Source organism: Leptosomus discolor, chromosome 2 (assembly GCF_034619465.1).
Source record: "Leptosomus discolor isolate bLepDis1 chromosome 2, bLepDis1.hap2, whole genome shotgun sequence".
Lineage (NCBI taxonomy): Eukaryota > Metazoa > Chordata > Aves > Leptosomiformes > Leptosomidae > Leptosomus > Leptosomus discolor.
Genome location: NC_141392.1, coordinates 6,283,073 through 6,302,634, shown reverse-complemented (window position 1 = coordinate 6,302,634; position 19,562 = coordinate 6,283,073). Strand labels below are relative to the sequence as shown.

The window sequence follows — 19,562 nt, the reverse complement described above, 5'->3', positions numbered from 1 at the left end:
TGAATGTTAACTACTAGGCATTGGTATCAGCTTCAGTATTGCAAAAATCTTCAATTATACCTTCCCATCTCTCTGTACATTCATCCGACACGCAGTGCTTTTGCTCTTGTGTGTATTGCTCCTCTTCCTTCTTTGCAACAATAACTGTTTCTTGGGGACAGAATGTAATGAGTATTAAAAACATCACTACAAAATTTGGCTTTTAAAACACACCCAGAGGAACTGTTTCCCTTCCCGTCTCCTAAATGTTACTGTTGTTTTTGCTGGCTTGGATTAAAATGCGCCTCTGGTGACCTCGCGTTCATGTTTCCTTCTCGGAGCTACTGTCTGGGAGCAGGAAGAGGCTGCAGACCTCTTCTGTCTGACGCTAGCACTGACAGCTAGCGTGGGTAATATGGAGGGTGAAGTAAATAGGGTAAAATAGAATAGGCGGTAGAAGTGAATATTGTATCTCTATGGTGCCTACCTTCCAGAAACTTTGCAGAAGAATTTCTGAAAAGTAAGTGAAGGCTATATCTGCTTCATACTTAATTTTCATTAAAATGAACTGTTATTGCATTACATACCAAAAAGCACACAGCAACAGGCTATACTCCTAGATTAAGATCGCTCCTCTTCAGCACTTTTTAAAAATATGCTGGAGTCTCACATGTGCACTAAGTCTTTAAGCCTCTGAGTGGTTGCCCTGGCTGGCCAGCAGTTGTTTGCATTCTAGGTGGTGAATCAGGGTCCTGCTTAGCAAATGTGTTCAGCCTTTACTCTCCACGGGCCAATTAAAAAAAAAAAACAAAAAACAACAAAAAAACCCCAACTGTGAAACATGTGAAACCAGTATTTCTAAATACTAAAATATTGAAGGTCAAGGGAAAAACCCAAAACAAAGGCCTTCTTCATTTAACAAGCTCGATTGCATCTGTTTTCTCCTGGGTTTCTTGACTGAGGTTTCCCAAAATTTCAAAATGATAGTTTCCAGTATCAGGACAGGAGTGTTTCTGTGTAGTTATTCATCATCAGTTTTCTCTCTAAACTGATTCTATTGCAACACATTGCTATGTTAATTAGACTTTCTTTGTTCTACCACCTTTCCTTGGGGTAGGCCTAAGACATCCTCAGTGTGTCAATTTGAAAAAGGCTAAAAGATAAGCTCAGTAATTTTAAGCCTTTTAATATTTACAGGTACATTCCCAACGTTTTGGCCATCATGTCTTTTTTTCACGGGAGTGTGACAGCTGAAACGTCTGGAATGTGTCTGTAAGTAATCAATGCCTCAAAATGCTGGTGTTATCTGTGTATTCAGTATTTGGAAGCTCTCAAACATCTCTATGTATTCCTTCAAAATTACATTTTAAACTGGCTGGTCCAGTATTGCCTATAGAGTGTGTAAGGCTTTTTGCCTAGGGTAACAGTCATGAGTTGTTCTGAATATCTGTTGTTGGGTAAGAGCAATGCATGTGTCTTAACACACAAGCTGGTGTAAGAATTCTCTCTCTAGCATGAAACTGTAGCAAGAGGCAAAAAAATCCTAAAGACTCCACAGATGGGCTAGCAGAGATGCTGTTTCCCACCTTGGCAAGTGGTTGGTGCCGCTGTGGAGAAAGGGCACAGCTCCTGATTTTGCACGAGATACAGCCATGCTAAGACCCAGGCGCTCACCTGTAATTAGGAAAGAAGGCGTGAGTGAGTCGAAGTGACTGGTTGCACAAGGAACAGTACTTTTGTTTGTTTGTTTGTTTGTTTGTTTTTTACCACGGTTCAGGAGTGGGGTTTTTTATTCAGCATCTGAGTAGTCCCCAGTTTCTTCCATGGATGTTTTGTGTTTTATGTAGCTTACAAATACCACTTTTTCCCCTGCTAACAATTTAACCCAAAGTTTGATATTTTTCTGTCTCATTTGCTGTGCATGTAATAAATATTCTGTGGCTGTAACTTATGCTGGTATAAGTGAAGAATCCTGTCTCTTTCCTTCAAAGGATCAGCTGTGTTGCAATAACGGGGCTCTCCTTTCTCCCCTTCCCTTTCCCATAATGTCATTATTTGTTATTACAAGCATCAGCTTTTTGCTGTCATACTTTCTTGCAGTACTGAGGAGCCAGAAAAAGAAAGAAACCAAACAGGGATTATTAATGAGTCTGAAATACTTTGTCTTCTTAACAATCTGTTTTTAATAGCTGCTTTTAATTTTAATAATGCCTCCCCTGCAAGGGATGGAGTATCCATGTTTGCTTCTGACTACTTTGGAGCGTTAATTGCTGAACAGTGTCAAACTTCTGTATGTCTTACCAACACTCTTCAGTCAACAGAGGTGCCAGTAACATGCATACATAAAACAGAGCGCTAGAACTGCCTTCCCTTCGCTCATGATAGCTATGCGCATTCGAACTGGTGCAAGCGCTGATTTGGATGGCTGATCACATACATATGCATATCCTGAGAAAAAACAATGCGGGGTAACTGGTCCTAAATCAGTGGTGTGTTTTGGAACAAACGGCAGTAATCAGGAGCTTGCCTGCATCTTGTTTGGGTGATGAGGGGCCCCTGCCCAGGAACACCAGAAGGGTGAGCTGAGCACCAGGGGCCCCGTCACCCCCATGTGCAGATTTCCAAATTTCTCAATGTAGTTTAAATTTGGTGGGCTGTGAAAAATGCTCACACGCCACCGTTTTATTTGTGTAGGTCTTCTGTTTGTTTTTTCCCTAGAGCCTAGTCCAAAGGCAGTTAACATAAACTGGTCCCCTGTAGGCTTGCAGGACCCTTCAAGAACCCCTCTGCTACCCTGGCAGATGTTAATGACTTTTTTCAAATACCTCACCTGAAGGTTGCTGTTAGGAAATCAAAAACTCTGTTCCTATAGCATCTCTAGAGTAATTCACATAGGAGCAATGTGAGTCATCTCCTATAATTTCCAGAACAGAGTGGGTGACATAACTGCTTGTATTTTCTGGACCACCAAGAGTAAGGAAGCCCTATCTGCTATGTCGGTTCAGCTAGAAGCCTTGGTGGGTGGAAAAAAGCAGAAGCTAATCCTTGCTAAGGTCAGCTCATGAAGTTTCCCTGAGTACTTTTTCCCCTTCCATGAGCTGTTCTCCGAGTTGTACCTACTAAGCCAAGTGTAAAAAGTAGTAAAGGCAAGACAAAATGCAAGGAGTAACAAGGGAATACGAAACAGAAACAGCCCTTAGGATGGTGATAGTAATTGAGAGGATAAGCTGTGCTTACTGCCAGTTTGAGGATTTTCTTGGCTTTCCTGGCAGTTGTCATCTCCTGCAGATTAAATAATGCATGTTTGTCGAGTAAATGCATTCATGGTGTGGCTCCTATTGAAGCTTCTGAGCAGTCTAAGATTAGAGAAAGTCTACCTTAGGGTGGATACTGCTGTTAATAAATATTGACTGACCATAAAGGAGATGAAAGAAGTAATCATTTGCATTTGAGAATAAAATTATGTGATTCTCTCTACACTTCTCCAGCAAATAGAAAACTTTCCGCATCCCTGTAGGTGCCGTGCGGTCCCTTATTGTTGCAGAATGTCTCAAGTAGAATGATAGTGCTATTAAAGAGATACTTGATCTTTCCCTCCCTGAATACTCAGGGGAAAGAGAAGGCATTAACAACTCAGGTAAGCTCTGGAAGACAGGCCATTTGTTTTCCTTATGGCCAAGATGGGGAACAGAGTTGCAACTTCAGTTCCTGGAAGAATCACTTGGTCTTGCTTGCTCCACCTTCGTGATGCAGCAGCAAGATGCTGGTTTTGCTGTGCATTGACCTGTGCTGAAGCTCACCAGTCGGCCTCCACAGGGGGGGACAGGTGGTGGTTCTTGAGTGGCGCTTAGATGTGAATTCTCCTGTTGTCAAAGCGCCTTCAGGCCTTGCTGGTCAAGAGAGCAAGAGATTTAGACTGTTAATCAACGACGCTGAATCCGTGCAGGCACAGCCAATGAGAGTCAGGCCAATGGGCTAGATGTGAAATGTTTGGAATTTACTGAGCGGTTTAGATTTAGTCAATTTGAATGCTTTTCTTGTCTGATTTTTGAAGGCAAGTTGTTTATCCAAGTGAAGTGCTTTAAGATACAGCAAGGAGCATTGACATCAGTAGAGATCAATGAAGGACAGAGAGGTCTATTTAATCTAGGAAATGAGTGACTTGGCTCTTTGATCCTATTGCATTCTCTTATTCCCAGAAGGTTAAATTTAGTCCTGCACACACAAATTCTGTTTGACTAAGTTTACTTAGGTTTTAAATATTTGTGGGTTTCTTTTGTTTAGGTTCTCTTGTATAACAAGAAAAAAACCCCCAACTGTTACCACATAATTAGGCTGTTGCCGTGTAAGCATGTGTAGCTCTTTTCAGACTTGAGAGCAGAGTATGCAAATTCAAACCCAAATGCTTTTCAGAAACAAAACGTTCGTATTGTACAAAAGGAAAAAAAACTTTAAAAGCTCTGACCCGTTGTGCGCAAACCAGCCTATGAGATGGCCCAGGGAAATCGCTCAAATTTGAGCAACCAAGAAATAAGTATAGTTTGGCTCACTTTGCTGCTGTACTTCCCTTTTCCAGAACTATGGGAAGCCTGGTGCAGTTTAATGCGAAGGTGTGCATTTTGGTTTGAGCTGTGAGAGTGCAAGGTAAGCTGTACAAAACAGGGGGATAAGACTGCAGTTTCTACAGTGATGAAAGACAATCTCAGAAAAATTCTCGCAGACCCCTGTCTAGCAAGGTTAGTTGCTTTGGTGTAAAATAAATAAAAATCAAAACGAGGGCTATTTTTAAAATTATTTACATTGACCTTAACTGCAGCAAACTGGAGCAGGTGCGAGCATGAGATAAGCTTTGGCACTTCTTGCCACAGACGTACTTCGCTGCGTGTCGACAGCCAGGGGTTTTAAAGGTGTGTGACTTGAGATAGGCTGTATGACACAGAAAACAAAATTGGAAAAAAAAAAAAAAAGGAGAGGGAGGAAAGCCCACCAGGGCTTCAGAAGCGCAGAGCCCCCCGCTCCTCTGACCCCGACCGCTGCCGCCTGCCTTCCCTCCGTGCGGTACCGAAGCCAGCGGGGTCGGGGCGGGGGGGGATCCCGCACACCGGGGATAGCTCCAGGGCGTCGTCCCGAAGCTCGCCCGGTCCTTGCGCTGCGTGCTGGCCCCACTTCTTTTCAATTTTTGATTTACGTTTTTAAACACACCCCCCCCCGCCGCCGCGGGCTGAACGGGGCGCCCCGAGGAGCAGCACCGCCCCGGCTCCGCGGCTGCGGGGCAGGTGCCGCGGCGCCCCCCGCCCCGGGGTAAAAACGCCTTGTGGGGGGAAAAAAAGGAGAAAAAAACCTAAAAGCAAGTTAAAAAACTCAAAAAAAACCCCAAACCAACCCAACCCCACACCCCCTAAACCCAAGGGGTGGCGGAGGGCGAGGCGCCCCGGAGCCCGCGGGCGGGTGCCGCGCCGCAGCCGCCGGAGCGGTGCCGGTGGGGCGGGGGGGCGGCCCCGCTGACCCCCCGCGGCGCCGCCGGGCAGGCCGGTGCCGGGGGCGGGGAGGCCGGGGCGCGGCGGCGGCGCCCCGGCGGCCCCCATTCGCGGGCGCGGCGGCGGCGGCGGGGCCGGGCCGGGCCGGGCCGGGCCCGGGGCGGAGGGGCCGGCCCTGCCCCCGCGGCCGGCGGCGGCCCAAGGTTTAAAGTGAGAACTTTCTGCGGGCGGCGCCCAGCCGCACAGCCCGCCGCCGCGCCGCTCCTGTCCCGCAGCAGCCGCCGCCACCTCTACCCCCCACCCCCCGGGCGGGCCGTACAATCCTCGGCAGTGTCCTGAGACTGTACGCCCGCCTCGGGGGCGACCCGGCCGAAGCGGACCCCCCCCCCCCCCCAAACGTCCGCCCGTCGCCGCCCGCGGAGCCTCCCGCGGGCAGGTGCTGAGCCCGCCCCGGCCCGAGAGGCGGCGCAGGAGCCGGCAGCCGCCGCCGCCGCGATGACAGCTGACAAGGAGAAGAAAAGGTGAGGGGGCCGCCGGTGACGCCCCGGGCCGCTTCGTCCTCCTCCGGCTCCTGTCGGGAACCCCCCCGGGGCCGGCGCTGCCGGCGGGACGGCGCGGCCTCGCTTCGCCTCCCGCCGCCGCGGGGGCTCCGGACGCGGAGCTTTTGCGGGGACCAGCAGCGGCTACGGCGGGAGTTAGTTCGCCCAGGCGGGGGAGCAGCGCCGGGCTCCTCCGGGGCAGCCCGCGCTCTTCCTCCGCCGGGGCAGGACCGGCACCCGAGCCGAGCCGAGGAGCTGCCCCCGCCGGGCGGCACCGCGGCCAGCAGCGCCCTGGGAGCCGTCGCCGCGGCGGGAAGCGGCCCCTGCCCCGGCCGGCAGGACCCGAGCGGCCGCCGGAGCGAAGGCCCGGCCCCGGCTGCGGCGGGGGCTGCGGGCGGGCGGGCAGGTGCACCTGAGGGGGCACGGCCGGGCGGGGCGGGACCGCCGCTCCGGTGGGGCGATGCGGTGCCCGTTGCGGCAGGGTTTATTCGCTTGGGGTCAGTTAGGGCGTAGTTATCCCCAAATCATTTCCCAGTCGAGGACGGGGCTTTTAAAGGTTAGCACCCTTGGCAAAACGCGTCTCGTCATTAAAATCGTGTGGATGCGACTGACCGGCTCTGTAAACGCTCACTAATGGTGTCGAACGAAGGGGTTGGGACGCCTCCGCGCTCGGCCCCAGCAGCCGGGCGGGAGGTGCGGGGGCTCCCCCGGGTGCGGTGCCCGGGCGGTCAGCGCGCCCCCCCACCCCCCCACCCCCCCCCCGCAGGGCGCCTCGCCGGGGGGACACGTACAGCTTGGGCACTTCCACGGTGCCGCAATGCACCCGCCACGGGGAGTACAAGTCACTTGGTACTTTTGTGTCGTTGCATCAAAGAGCATGTTTTTCTGTTGGCTCTTGAGGGCGAGCGTCAAAATAAAACTCACGGTCCGTAACGCAGAACTTACAGGTGGAGACGGGGAGAAGGAAATACCCAGTCGGGGCTCCAAGCCTGTAAAGGATTCCTGGGGATGAGTGAGGGCACCAGCACGGTGAAAGTTAAGCAAGTGAATAAAGGTCCACGGAGTCTCGTAACAGGATATTTATTCAGCCTGTTTTATACAGCAGGCAGTCACCGGGCTGAGTCTATTACTGGCTCAGGTTGCTGTTCTGGCTGTAGATTGTGTTCGTAAACGATGTGATTTACAGACTAAGAGTTTTATCCTGTTGTTTGTCATGTGCGCTTTCCAGTTGATGATGCACTAAACACTGGGTTTTGGTTCGTGTAATAGCTCCTTTTTTATTGAGTCACCCTGCGACGATGTAATAGGGGGAAGTACTGTAGTATAAGCCATAGATTTTCCATGTAGCTAGTCTCAGTTTATCAAACAGTGGTGTATTAAGGTTAAACAGTTGTCTCAAGTGTATTTGGTTTTAGGTGTTAATCTTCTGTGCAGGGTGTAAAACAGGGTTCAGCACGAGAGAGTAAAAAATTACAGCACAGTCTGATGTAGTTATGAAAATGTGTTACAGTAGTTTATAGGAATGAGAAGAATTAAATAGTGCACATATTGAGAATACACTGCATTTGTTGTATCACCTCTTTTTAATGAGGCACTCTTACTCTCTTCAGTTTTAGCCTCTTAGTTTCAAACACGGTGAGGGATCGAGCACTGGCTAATCTTGCAGGGCAGCAGGCTGAAGTGATTTGTGGAAATATGCTTCAGATACAACAGAGAAACTTCACAGGATTAAAGTTTGAACGGTAATCCCGACTCTGTCACTGGTTTTACGTAAATCTTGTGACATTTCAGTGACAATTTTCTGTCTTTCTCAGAAGTAGGCTAATTGTTATCTGCCTCATGGGGTTGTTCTGTGAATTAATGTTTGTGGAAGAACTGGGAGCGTATCAGATGAGGGATTTAACATAGCTTGCTTGTGCCTCCCTGTCTGCGTGTGTATGTACATCCCTACTGGGGACGTACCCTATGTAGCCTATTGAAGTGGGATTTTATTTTATTTTATTTTTAATTTCCAGTACTATTATGGAATAGATTTATTGCCTTGAGTTCAACAGTTGTATTATTTGCTTGATCTCTATCCAGATATGCAGCTCGGAACTCTAACCTGACTCGCTAATAGCTTTTATAAATCAATTTCAGGGAGAAAAGGTGGTGGGGGTAATCTGGTTTACCAGATTTGCAGGCAGCTCTGGAGCATATGTTTAGAGGAGCAGTTCTCTTGCTGTTAAACAGATGCTCTATGGAAGCTAATCTTTGATTCTTTTAATGGTCTATTTAAGTTGAAGAGCATCCTCAGGTTCTCGTTTGAAGCTCTGTCAGTAGAAAAGAGCAGTTGCTTCCTTTGGAATAAATGTTCGAACACTTTCAATAGGCTGATTTCCCACATTTAACTTAGTCCAAGATACTGATTTGAGATTAATAGGATTCTTATTTTAACTCAATTTAAAAAAAAAAAAAAATCATTAATCTACAGAATCTTAAATACAAAGTCTGATGATTCCTAGAGTGCCTGTAATTAGAAACTGGGAAAAGGAGGATTAAAAGGTTAAAATGCATTTTAGGAAGATAATAAAAGGTAAGGAAAAAATACCTGTGATTGTTATGCACTACAATGACAATTAGTAGATATGTCCCAATTTAATTAGGGCAGTCTTGTAGAATATCTTGGTGTGTTTTTTAACTATTTAGTTATTGTGTGGTTTTGATTTATTTGAGGGACATAGTTATTTTATTAGGAATGAATGGTGTGTCAAATGGACTGTTCTGGATGGACAACAGCACATGTTTGAGAAAAGTTTGAAACTAGGCTCGGGACAAATCGGGTACCACTGGGTAGGATGCATCATTTGGCTTCACCTTTCCAGCCGTGGGGATTTCTGTGTTTGTTTTCCAGTTGTAGGAAAAGTAAACCAATTTTGCAGCTCAGGGAGATTCTGTACTAGTGGTCCCCGTATAATCATACAGTACTGTTTTGTGTCCCTAACCTTGTAATGTTATATAAATCTGTTTAACTTCTTCCAGTCCAGATAGTAAGCAAACAGGATTCTTCCCAGTTATTGACTAAGAAACTGACTGCTTTCAATTACCCTTTCACTTTGGGCTTTATTAGATGTTGAGCTCCTCTAATGAGAAACTTTATGCCTCAGTTTTCACTGACCTCTACTTCAGGAGAGCGGTTCTGCCAAGCTGAGGTCACTCTTGGCCGCTCCTCCTCAGGATGAGGAAACAGTCCTGACGGCACCGCTCTCCAGAGCTCAGGTAGCTGCTCACTCTTGATGGATGTAGTCCAGATGCCAAGGAATGTCACCATTTGGATGTGCCATGGTCTTAAACTGCAGGTTTTGTGAAGTGTGTGGTCTCGGTTCTGTTCTACCCAGTATGCTTTCTGCTTTAAGGTATGTCACTATGGTCAGGTATACTACCTCCTGCCTGTTATTTGGTGATGGTGGTGAATTAGATGATCTTGTCTAGCGACTTGCCTGCACAGGTTGTTCCTTATATTCTTGTAAACCTCACTTTATGTACTTCAACTGACAGAGCTTTGAACACTTTCCTTCCCAGGCTACTGCATAGATTAATCAACTTCATAAGTTCAAGTTTTGTTACTGCTCAACATGTCCCCACACATAGCCCACATATTTAATTTACTCCTGTTTGCTTCTGTTCTGCCCTTACAATTTTTCTTGTTTGGAGTTATCAAAAGGAAATGTAATCTCCTGATTTCATGATGAACTCTCTGTTGAAATTGGCTGTTTATCACATGTTTATGGTATGTTAACATTAAGCATCTTAGACTTGGTGTTTCAGCACCGAAAATGCAGGCACTTCATAGCTTGCGGGTCTTCCGAAATGACTCTGGTCACACATACTTTGGTTTCACCCCTTCTGGTTCCTGCATTCGCTGCCCTTTCTGTATTTCCCCAGCCGTGGAAAGGACTTTTCTACCAGAGGGTGGCCCAAGGGCACATGCATGAGGAAGGACAGGCTGCACACGATGCCTGCAGTGGCACTTTGCAGCGGTTGGGCTGAGCTCTGCCTTGGCATCCAGGCCTACCTGGGAAAGCTTGACTTTTGCTGCCCAACTGCTGGGGCGTCACCTCTACGGAGCCGAAGCGGTTGAGCTTAATGAGGGCAGAATGGCTTTCACTGTGGGAGCGGTGTGCAACGCGAGTGCTTCCCGGTGTGTGCCATCCTCCCAAAGTTACCTGGGCTTCCGAGGGGTTGTGCTTTGCAAGGGTTGGCTCAGCCTGTGTTTAGCACTTAGCCCAAGAGCACGTTGAAAATCTAACACCTTTAATATACAGCACCTTTCTGTGTCCTGTCCTTTTCACTCCATCTTCTGATGTCGGTCGTCTTCTGCCGCGTTTATCCTGTGTAAGTCATTGGGAACATCTTGCGTGTTGGAGGTACTCTGCTAAGAGGAGTTTGGAGATTATGCTGCTAATTTAGGCCACCCATCATGAGTACCAAAAATTTCTTTTTTCTTTGCCTTTCTATAATTTTTTTAATTATGGTGGATTCATAAACATTAAGTATTTTTGGGTTTAGGTTCCAAGTAGGAGCTGCTGTTAGGTGCAGTGCGGGCAGAACTCTTCAAGTATTGAACTTTTTGCTATTATTTTCAAATGGATAACCTTTTTAAAACTGAGAATTAGGCTAAACATTAGAGTAAGGGAATGAGCAATACAAAGGCAGGTTGTATTTCAAAATAATTTGGATATATGGAATGGTTTTATTCCTCTAAAGCTATTTGTGAAATGCCATCCTGTTAATTATCCCAATATTCGTAGTGTCATGTATATCTTAGTAGTTATAAATACCTCTACTCGTAGTAGCTGGCACAAGGCTGACAGAACCCTTCTCTTAAATTAAGTGAAAGTGCAAGTATGGTTATTATGCAGCTGGCAATTTTTTTTCTCATTTATCATTCTTGTGCTCCATTTGCTTAGAAGGCAATATAGTAAAGTAGTAGTATCTCCTGACGATAAAATCTTGACTGCTTGTATAAGAAAAAAATAACTGCTTTCTTAAATTTACAAGGCTACTTTTCATGGAGACTCTTTCTGAAGTGTGTAAAATGCGAAACTGTATTTCACTGTGCATTTGGAAAGTAGATTAATGAAGTACAGTAGGCCAATTGGCTGATAAGTAACTAATGTTCCAAAGTAACTCTCATTTAATTATGCTCTTTACTTCTTGAGCTCAAATCTAATTAAGAATTTGGTTCTTTCCTCTGTGACTTTATTTAGGTCTAGAAAATATAGCTGAAAGAATCTACTATCATAAATTCTGATTAAACAGGCATATTTAGCTCTTAAAACAGGTAGACTTGTAATTTAATTTTCTTGACTGCTATTGCAAAGAGTTTGGAGTTGGGTAATGTACCCATTATGCTTCTCTGTCCATTGCATTACATGATGCAGCAAATATTCAATATTTCCTTCTATAGAAACTCATCAAATATGTTTTGCTGGGCAAGAAGCAAAGTGTCTTTAGTTGAATTTTTATGTCTGATCTTCAGTCAAAGAGGTGCCTGGTCTCGACCCTTTCTCTGTCTGTGAGTATGTGGAATCAGCAGTTTTCTTTGATTAGGGGAATGTTTAGGGTGTTGCCTCCAAAAAGATTGTCTGAAAAATTCAGAAACTTTTCAAATGCTTTATGTTGGCCTGTGGGTGTGCAATTAATCCTGGCTTATTGCAGCCTTATGAGCAAGTTCTGTGCATCTGGGCAGCAGGAAAAAACACTTTCTTATTTTGTTTCTGCTCCGAAGTGGGACAAAACCAGGGTAATACAGCTCCTAGTGCTTTTCGTTCCTAATGCAAATATGTTGAACCATCCCCCAAGTTAAAAATGCTTCTTCATGCTGCTGTGTATGTATTCACACAGTGATCTGCTTTCAAGCAACCATTAAGTAGCGTATGTTTTAATCTCAAGTATTTGTGGAGTATCTGTAGAACCAAACTGACTGTTTTCAAAAAGATCTCAAACAGGAAACAAACACGTCCCTAAAAACGTGTCTTTCCCGTGCTTGCTTACCGCTCCAGCCTCTTCTTCTTGAGGCCTGTCCCTAAATCCCAGCTGTGAGCTACATGAATGAATGCCCCAGGCCAGAATGCAGACAGGCTTTAAAGCAGGATTGTGATGGAGAGAAAGGCTGTGGCCACTTACAGGGTTTGGCTGGGATTTGTTTGGTTGGGTTTTTTTACTATATCAGGTAAGGTTAAGAGTCATTGCTCCGCTGTGATCTTAAGATACCACAGCAACTAATACGTCTCCTCAGCTATTTTTTCCCAACTAGGTGTAGTGGTGATTAGGTCACCGTTTGCTCTATAAATGCGCAGTGCTCATTTTACAGTGTACCAAGATGAAGGTGAGGTGAACAGAATGGTAATTCCCCCACAAGTATCTGCTTCAGTCCTTCAGATCTGTAAAATGAAGGATGTATTTATAAAATAGGTGGTGGGCAGGTGATGCTTTTTCTTACTGATCTGGGCTCATGTCAAACCTACCTTAAGTTTCTTTGAATTGGGGAAAAAAAACAAACAAACAACTTTCTGCTGGGTGCTCTTGCACTGACGTGGCTGTTAGTGCTTTTCTGCACTGGGGAGGGTCGCACCGATGACCGTTGTATCCCATGAGACACCATTTCTCACCTCGCATGCTGCCATGCCGACATCTTGGCTGTCTTGTTGCTTTTGTCATAGGGGCTGTCCCTGGACGCTGGAGCCGTAACAGTGTGAACGTGGGGTGATGGTGCATGCCTGGCCTTGGGTCCTGTGCTCTAGTGGGTTGGCCTACTCTCTTTTTCCACAGAAAAGCCATGAATGCCAAGTCTTACAGTGCACTCTGTTGTCTGCCTCCATTTTTTTTCCAAAAATCACTCATTCCTTGTTACTTTCACCTCTTTCTCCACAGCCTCAGCAGAGCAGAAAGCTCTGGAGCACTGCAGCATCCCTTTATGTTTGGATATGAATTACTGCCTATGTTCAACTACTTTTACAGACAACATTTTGGAGCTAGAAAAGTGTGAGCAGTCTGATCCTCTCGTTTTGTTTCAGGAAATTATGTTCTCTAAGGAGAGGCTAAAATTAAAGGGATATGGGGAGTGTTGTGTATTGGGGTTGTTTTTTGTTGTTTGGTTGGGTTTTTTTGGGGGGGGGTATATTTTTTTTTGGTCTTGTTTTGTTTTTTTTTTTTTTCTTAACTGAGCAACTCTCCTAATGGATGAATCATGTGGGTGTAACTTATGGAACTTGATAGCAAGCAGTCTGTCTGAAGGTGTGTGTGTAATAAGATTATGAGGATCATTTAGAAACTATTTGGAACTACTGAAATGTGAACTTAATCTATTGTAAATATTTGTTACTCATTATCTAATATATCAAAATATGTTTGGTTAGTTAGGCAAATGAAGGTGAGATATCAGGTGCAACTTTTGAACCATGGGTTTCTGAGCATTGGAAGAGCTGCAGATGCGGTTGCTGGAGCGAGTATTTTCTGTAAATATAAATATTTTCTTGGAAAATAATTTTCCAGAGCACAAGGGAAACAAGAGCTAGTGTTAGACTAAAATGAAGGGATGGGCTTGAGATTTGTCAAAACATTTGGAGACTGCTGAAACATTTTAGATTTTGCTTTGTTTTAATAAACTTTCTGAATTCCTGTGTTGCACTGCATTGTTAATCTAAAACTGGGTGTTTTAAATTTCATGTGAATGAGACTTAAGTAATCTTTTTAATTTAAAGATTTTCTTTATTTCTTTTCTGGTGTTTGACTTCATTGTTGTTTTGGGTTTTTTTCCTCAGTTCATCTTTGTTTTACAGAGAGCCACGAGACACATACACTGGCTTGGTGGCTTGACCTCAGTCAAGTTCCTGTCTTCCTTTCAGGAAGACTCTCTAAGTTTATTGGCCAAAATATTAGGTATTCCTTTTACACTACTCATGAAGCCTTCAGCGCTTGAGGGCTTGAACTTGAAACAGTCCCAGTCTTTGAAAAACTGCAATTGCTTAAGCAAGTTACCGGGTCGGATGAAAATATTTAGTCATCTTTGGATTGGGTTAGGTAGTAAGCGTGACTCGCCGATGACAAAGGTCTTCTCCAGCTTGGGTTATGTGAACAGCTTTTTAAGGACAGTAGTATCAAGAAAGTCATAATGTGGGAGAGATTAAACCAGCATGTTGCAGAATTTCTGACTTGGTTGTTCTTGAAGGACCAATAATTTCAGAGTCACATTCTTGAAAACCTGCCTGCGTGTGGTGAGAGATAGAAATGTTTGCCTTTCCCAGGAAAGCTGTTGCTTTAAGTAACAGATACAATAATATCTTGAAATATAGTGATCTCAGGGGATATCCACCTTTGGCCCAGTACCTGTGTTTCTTTAGGTAGTCAGCTTCTGAGTCCCTTAGTACATATTATTTGATACACAGAAGGTGGTTTGCTGAGTGACTTCAGTTTAAAAAGTCAACACAATGGCCTGAATATATTGCATGAAAGCTAAAAAATGTTCCCTATTGCTCTTTTCTTAAAAGGGAAAGCTGTTGCTTATGAACTTTTTAGAATCTTAGCACTGTAAAGATCCACTAAGAGCTGAAAATTTTGGTGCAAGTCATCTAATAGCGTTCAAAAGTTATAGTATTTTTCCTTTAAGATACATTAATATGCTTGTAAGAGAAATACTTATGTAATGAGCTGAAGGAAGTATGAAGTGCGATGTTAATAGGCAGTTTTTCTAAAGGTAGTGGAAGTGCTTTAAAGAACATTGTTTCGGTCATTAGCATATCTAAGGTCTTTACTGCCATAAAAAGGTACTTAAACTCTTGGTATCACAGTTGTTGTTCGCACTTGCATTTGTATGATAAACTACAAAGCAACCCTATTCAGTCATTGTCTTTGGGACTTCTGCTGGCTGGTGTCGGGTCTTCCGAGCCCTGTCCATTCATTCACAATTGTATCGCCCTCTCTGCCAGTAAATTCTTGGTGTTACTGGGTACTTGTCACAATGCTTCAAAGATCTTTGTGACATTAACAAACACTAAAAAACCCCCCACCCCTCTCTGTATTTCGACATTTGTAAATGGAGAATGTTCCTAGGAATGTGCCAAACTTTTAGCTGTCATGCAGTTCATATCGAAAACTTGTTGCAAATACCAAAACCTCTTCTGAGACTGGATGCGGTGTTGTGCCTGGTTAGATTTTTATATGCCATTAGGATGAAATAACCTCCTCGTCAGCTGATGGCAATGGCAATATCTTCAAACTCATGGGTGGAGAGTATTGAGTTCAAGCTGACAGGAAGCTTGCTTGGAACAAAAGTGTGTTTTGAATGATCTGTGGGGTGGCAGCATCATACATACACATGTGAGAAGAAAGTCCACATTAAGTGGCTTTGTCATGCCACAACTCCTTAGGCAGTATTTCTTTGGGCTACAAACCCAGTGACCAGTTACAGCTATATTCCAGTCCAGGATTTTTTCTAAGGACTCGGTTACCTCTGTTGTGTTTCATAACCTGTGCAAGAAGATTGGAAATTGGTGGAAATGCTTCTGGTATTTTACCTGTAGAGCTTTTGCCAGGTGGTTCTTCTGGGAAGGTTGCATTTGCCCAATTCTGTGACGGGGAGAGCCTTTGGGAATGGCCCCTGCATGTTGCCCTCACCAGGAGGGAAGAGCTGTCTGTGAAGGAGCGGCTGGGCTTTGCTTACCCCTGGCTCTAGCTGTGCCTGGGTTTTCCCATCCCTCCTGAAAGGAAACCTCTGTTGCAAAGTAAATCCCTGACAAATGTTGGTTTTGGTTTAGTTCTTCCAGTGTATCCCCATATTGACCTGTGCGACCCATTTCCTGCTGTCCTTTATGCTGACTGATGTACAGCAGGGAACGCAGAGAGTTGGAATTTGCCAACTTTTGTGCATGGGATGGGTGACCTTTGCCTGCAGAGGAGGAAACCAATACCCCATCTAGCCAAGATGATGATGCCTGATCTTAACAAAATAGCATTACTTACATTTTTAAGAAAAGGTAGACGTTGGGGAGGGGCTCAACACCCTTTATTGCTTAACACCGCACTCTTACATGCATGATTTGGAGGCAGATTTCTCATTTGACTGATGGAACGTAGCTTGGTTCAGCTGCGGGTGGGCTGTTTATGTGCTGCAGCTGTAAGACTATCAGTTACTGTTAATAACTCCAGTTCTTGGTTTTTCCCCAGAAAATGATTTGAAGGATGTGTTTATTGCCATTACTAATCAGAGGGATGTTTTTATGGGAACATCCTTTCCATGCTCAAGTTGTCTTAATGCAGCTACTGGCTTTTACATAACAGCTAAGCCATACTTATGTTCCCATGATTCACAAAAAGGGACTATCCCGTTCGCTTAGGCATGTGCTGGCTTGAAAATGAAATAGAAGCAAGTGCAGATATCTTGAGGGAAACTTAATGCTGGTGTTTCGAAACACCCATTATTTCACATTTAAGAAAAACAAACCCCCCAACCCTGCTTTTGTTTGTTAACTGCGCGGCTGGCCCAAACAAAGCCCTTTGGCATGGGGACCTGGGCCAAAGTGCAGCGAAGCTGAATAAAACCATTTCTTGGATTCTGTCTCTTGAGCTTGTTCGCTGCTTTCGGTAGAGCTGGCTGTGAAAGCCACGTCTGGTTGCTGACCTGGCTGCTGAACAGCAGCTTCAGCAAGTGGTTCTGGCCTCTGCAGCTACCTCTCCTGTTGCCCTTCCCCTCCACACCCTCTCCAAAAGCCCAGCTGCGGCGCTTTGTCCTGCTGGGCACTGGGAGCGTTGGGTTGGTAACGTAGCCTGGATGGGGCGGTTGATCTCCGTCATTATCCTCGCTCCCCAGTCTGGAAAACTGGGATGGTAGTATATCCTTCCTTCCACCCTTTGTGTGTCTTATTTATTTAGACTGTAAACTTTTTAAAGTAGGGACTTTCTATTTCTATGCCTAAGACAATGCAGTAGTGATGTTGGCAAGAAGTGTGTGATAAACCTAAGTCGAAAGTGATTAAACAGGGGGTTGTCAACTGGAAGGAGGTTTGTTATCTCTTACTCTTCTTACGTCGCCTGGCTAATGGCTTTCTTCACTGCACCACACCATATTATCCCTCAATATGTGCGTTACACCCACGTGCTGACGGGTGACCTATACCTTTGTTTGCTTCACCTTTGAATTTGGCCCTCTTGTCATATAAGATCCATGTGCGATTTAGACGCCCCAAGCATTTGAGGAGATGGTGTGGTGGTGGCAGGGGATTGCAACGCCCTGAAAGTGTCTGGAAGATGATAACCCCCCTTATTTCAGATTTCATCATGAAGCAGGCAAGTAAGCAACCCGTGGGGCAACAAGAACGAAAAGGAGGGTTTGACTGTCACACCAAATCGGTCTTTTCTGAAGATGGGGAGTTCAGTAGGGTTTCAGCTGGCGATCGTTTGCTCTCAGTTTCTTTGAGCTGAGAGCTCTAAGAAAGGAAGCAGTGCTGAATCACAGGGTTACTCTGACATGGGTTGAGAGGTTAGCGTACGCAAGCTCCTTTACATAGAGCATATAGACTGAAGCCTGTGGATCTTCATTCAGTTAAGACTTCTCCTTTGTGCGGGTGGCAAGGCAGTCCTGAAGAGGGAGCAGCCACGTTCTTCAGTGTAAACAAAAGACATTGAGAAAAGCCTGACATTTTATACAGGCTTTTGTTGGCAGCTTTGCCTACTGTATATGCAGGCCCTGAGGAAGATAGTGCAAGAAGCCTTGTTATCTGTATAGCACCACTCCTTTCCCTTTGCCTGCCAAATCTTAGGACAATATCCCCCACCCCCCTCATACCTAAACACAACCATAAACACTGTGTAACTAAATTCCAGCTTCTCTAAAGGCAAGCGTGAGGCAGTGATCCATAGTAACCAGTACTATTGCTTTCTGACACTTATTTTTTTAGTCTCTTTTTTTTTTCCTCCCTTTAAAAAAAAAGAAAATATTGTAAGGGAAGCGGATGACAGCAAATGGTGCTTATTCAAAAAGCAGCGGCTTTTCAGTGCTTTTCCAACCCGGGGAATAAAATGAGCAGGGAGCAAAGTCTGCGTTGCAGGTCCCAGTAAGGATTTTGAGTGCAGTGATGGCTAATGTGGAGCAGAGGTCCTCTTAAAGACAGAGCTGTAAGAGGACAGGTGTCTGCAGCCTGACCTGTTACAACCTCTAAGAAGAAATCACGCCAACATGAAGTCATTATAGAGCGTTCCTTGGGAAGGAGTTGATGTGATGAATACAGTGCAAGCATAAAATGATTGCATGTTGTATTGCATTTTGAGTAGGTTACAGCCATGGAATGAGCCTGCTGAGTCATTTTACATTGAGCTGTGTGTTCCTGTTGGTTGAGTTTTTTGGTTTCTATTTGTACCCTACTTAACAGATTGAGTGCTCTGGGTTTTGTAGCAAAATAACTCCAGTTCCAAAATCTCTGGAGTCTGATAGTATGTCTAGAAATTTTATCAAAATGAGGTTCAGTTCCTGCCTGAGACCTCTGAGTACTGCTTTCTGGAAATACCTTTGAGGAAAATATGATATAAACCATGTCTGAACTATCCCTCTTAACTGGAAATCTCATGATTGTTGCACTTGAGTTCTACTTCTGTTAGCTGGTGGATTAAGCAAATGAAATGGTTAAACACTTAGTAAGGTATAAGGAAAACAGAGCAGGCATCTGTTCTTAGCTGTTATTTGTGTAGGAAGGCAGTTCTGATTTACAAAGTTGTAAGAAGGAAATATTTGGTGGGCAAATCTATTTCAGTACACTCTGTTTTGAAAGTATTTAGTTTGCTCACATACCAGGAGTTGTAGGACATACAGTGAAACTGTGGAATACGAATTACTGTACTGAAGGTAAATGAAGAGAACGCCTCAACCTAGAGATATACTAGCTATCAAGAGTCAAAACATCTACCCCACCACCCCAGAGAAAGTAAATGCTTTGTTGTTTGTGGTGGTAGATATATTATAGTTTGTTGTAGCTGAATATGAATTGCATACAGGGAGTTTGGAGAAGGATTTTGGCTGGGAAAGTACTGGGAAATGCAGTCATCAAAAGAAAATTTAATAGAAGATTTACTTTTAATAGAAGATAGACAGTGATTAGAAGAACTATCCTCTTCTAGCTTGTTTTCTTAAAGAATCAAGGCTTACACTGTTACAGTGTGTCTCTGTCTCCATACCTGACAGCTGTAAAGATCTCAAGGATGTTAAATTCCTGGGAGTAGATGGTCAGAAGCAGTGTTGTAATCGCTTCAGGGAAAGACTGTGGCACAAGTGCATTCCCCTGTAGAGACCAGAGACTTCCTATGGCTGAAGGAGTCACCGGTGCCCCCTCAGTGGCAGTAAATCATGCTTGCAGCTCGCTGTGCCACTGGTACCAGGGTCCCACAGGAGTCTGCAGAGCCTGGAGAAACATGGTTTTGCTAGGGCCCTTGTTCACACAACAGCTTGTTGCTTTGTAGCATCGTTCATTAACCTTTGTGGCATTTTAAAAGCTCACCCTGAGTTTTCCCATGGTATTTGGTAGAAATAGATACAGAT

The 19,562-nt window shown here is 44.8% G+C and overlaps 1 protein-coding gene across 1 annotated transcript in view; it reads left to right on the top strand.

The window, feature by feature from the left end:
* Positions 1-5,925: 5,925 nt before the first annotated feature.
* EPAS1 (endothelial PAS domain protein 1) overlaps positions 5,926-19,562 on the top strand; it is a 79,558-nt gene continuing 65,921 nt past the window's right edge. The window contains exon 1 of the mRNA XM_086461856.1: positions 5,926-5,977. Within this exon, the coding sequence (XP_086317982.1) occupies positions 5,952-5,977 (26 nt within the window). The 5' untranslated portion in view covers positions 5,926-5,951. The remainder of the gene's footprint in view (positions 5,978-19,562) is intronic.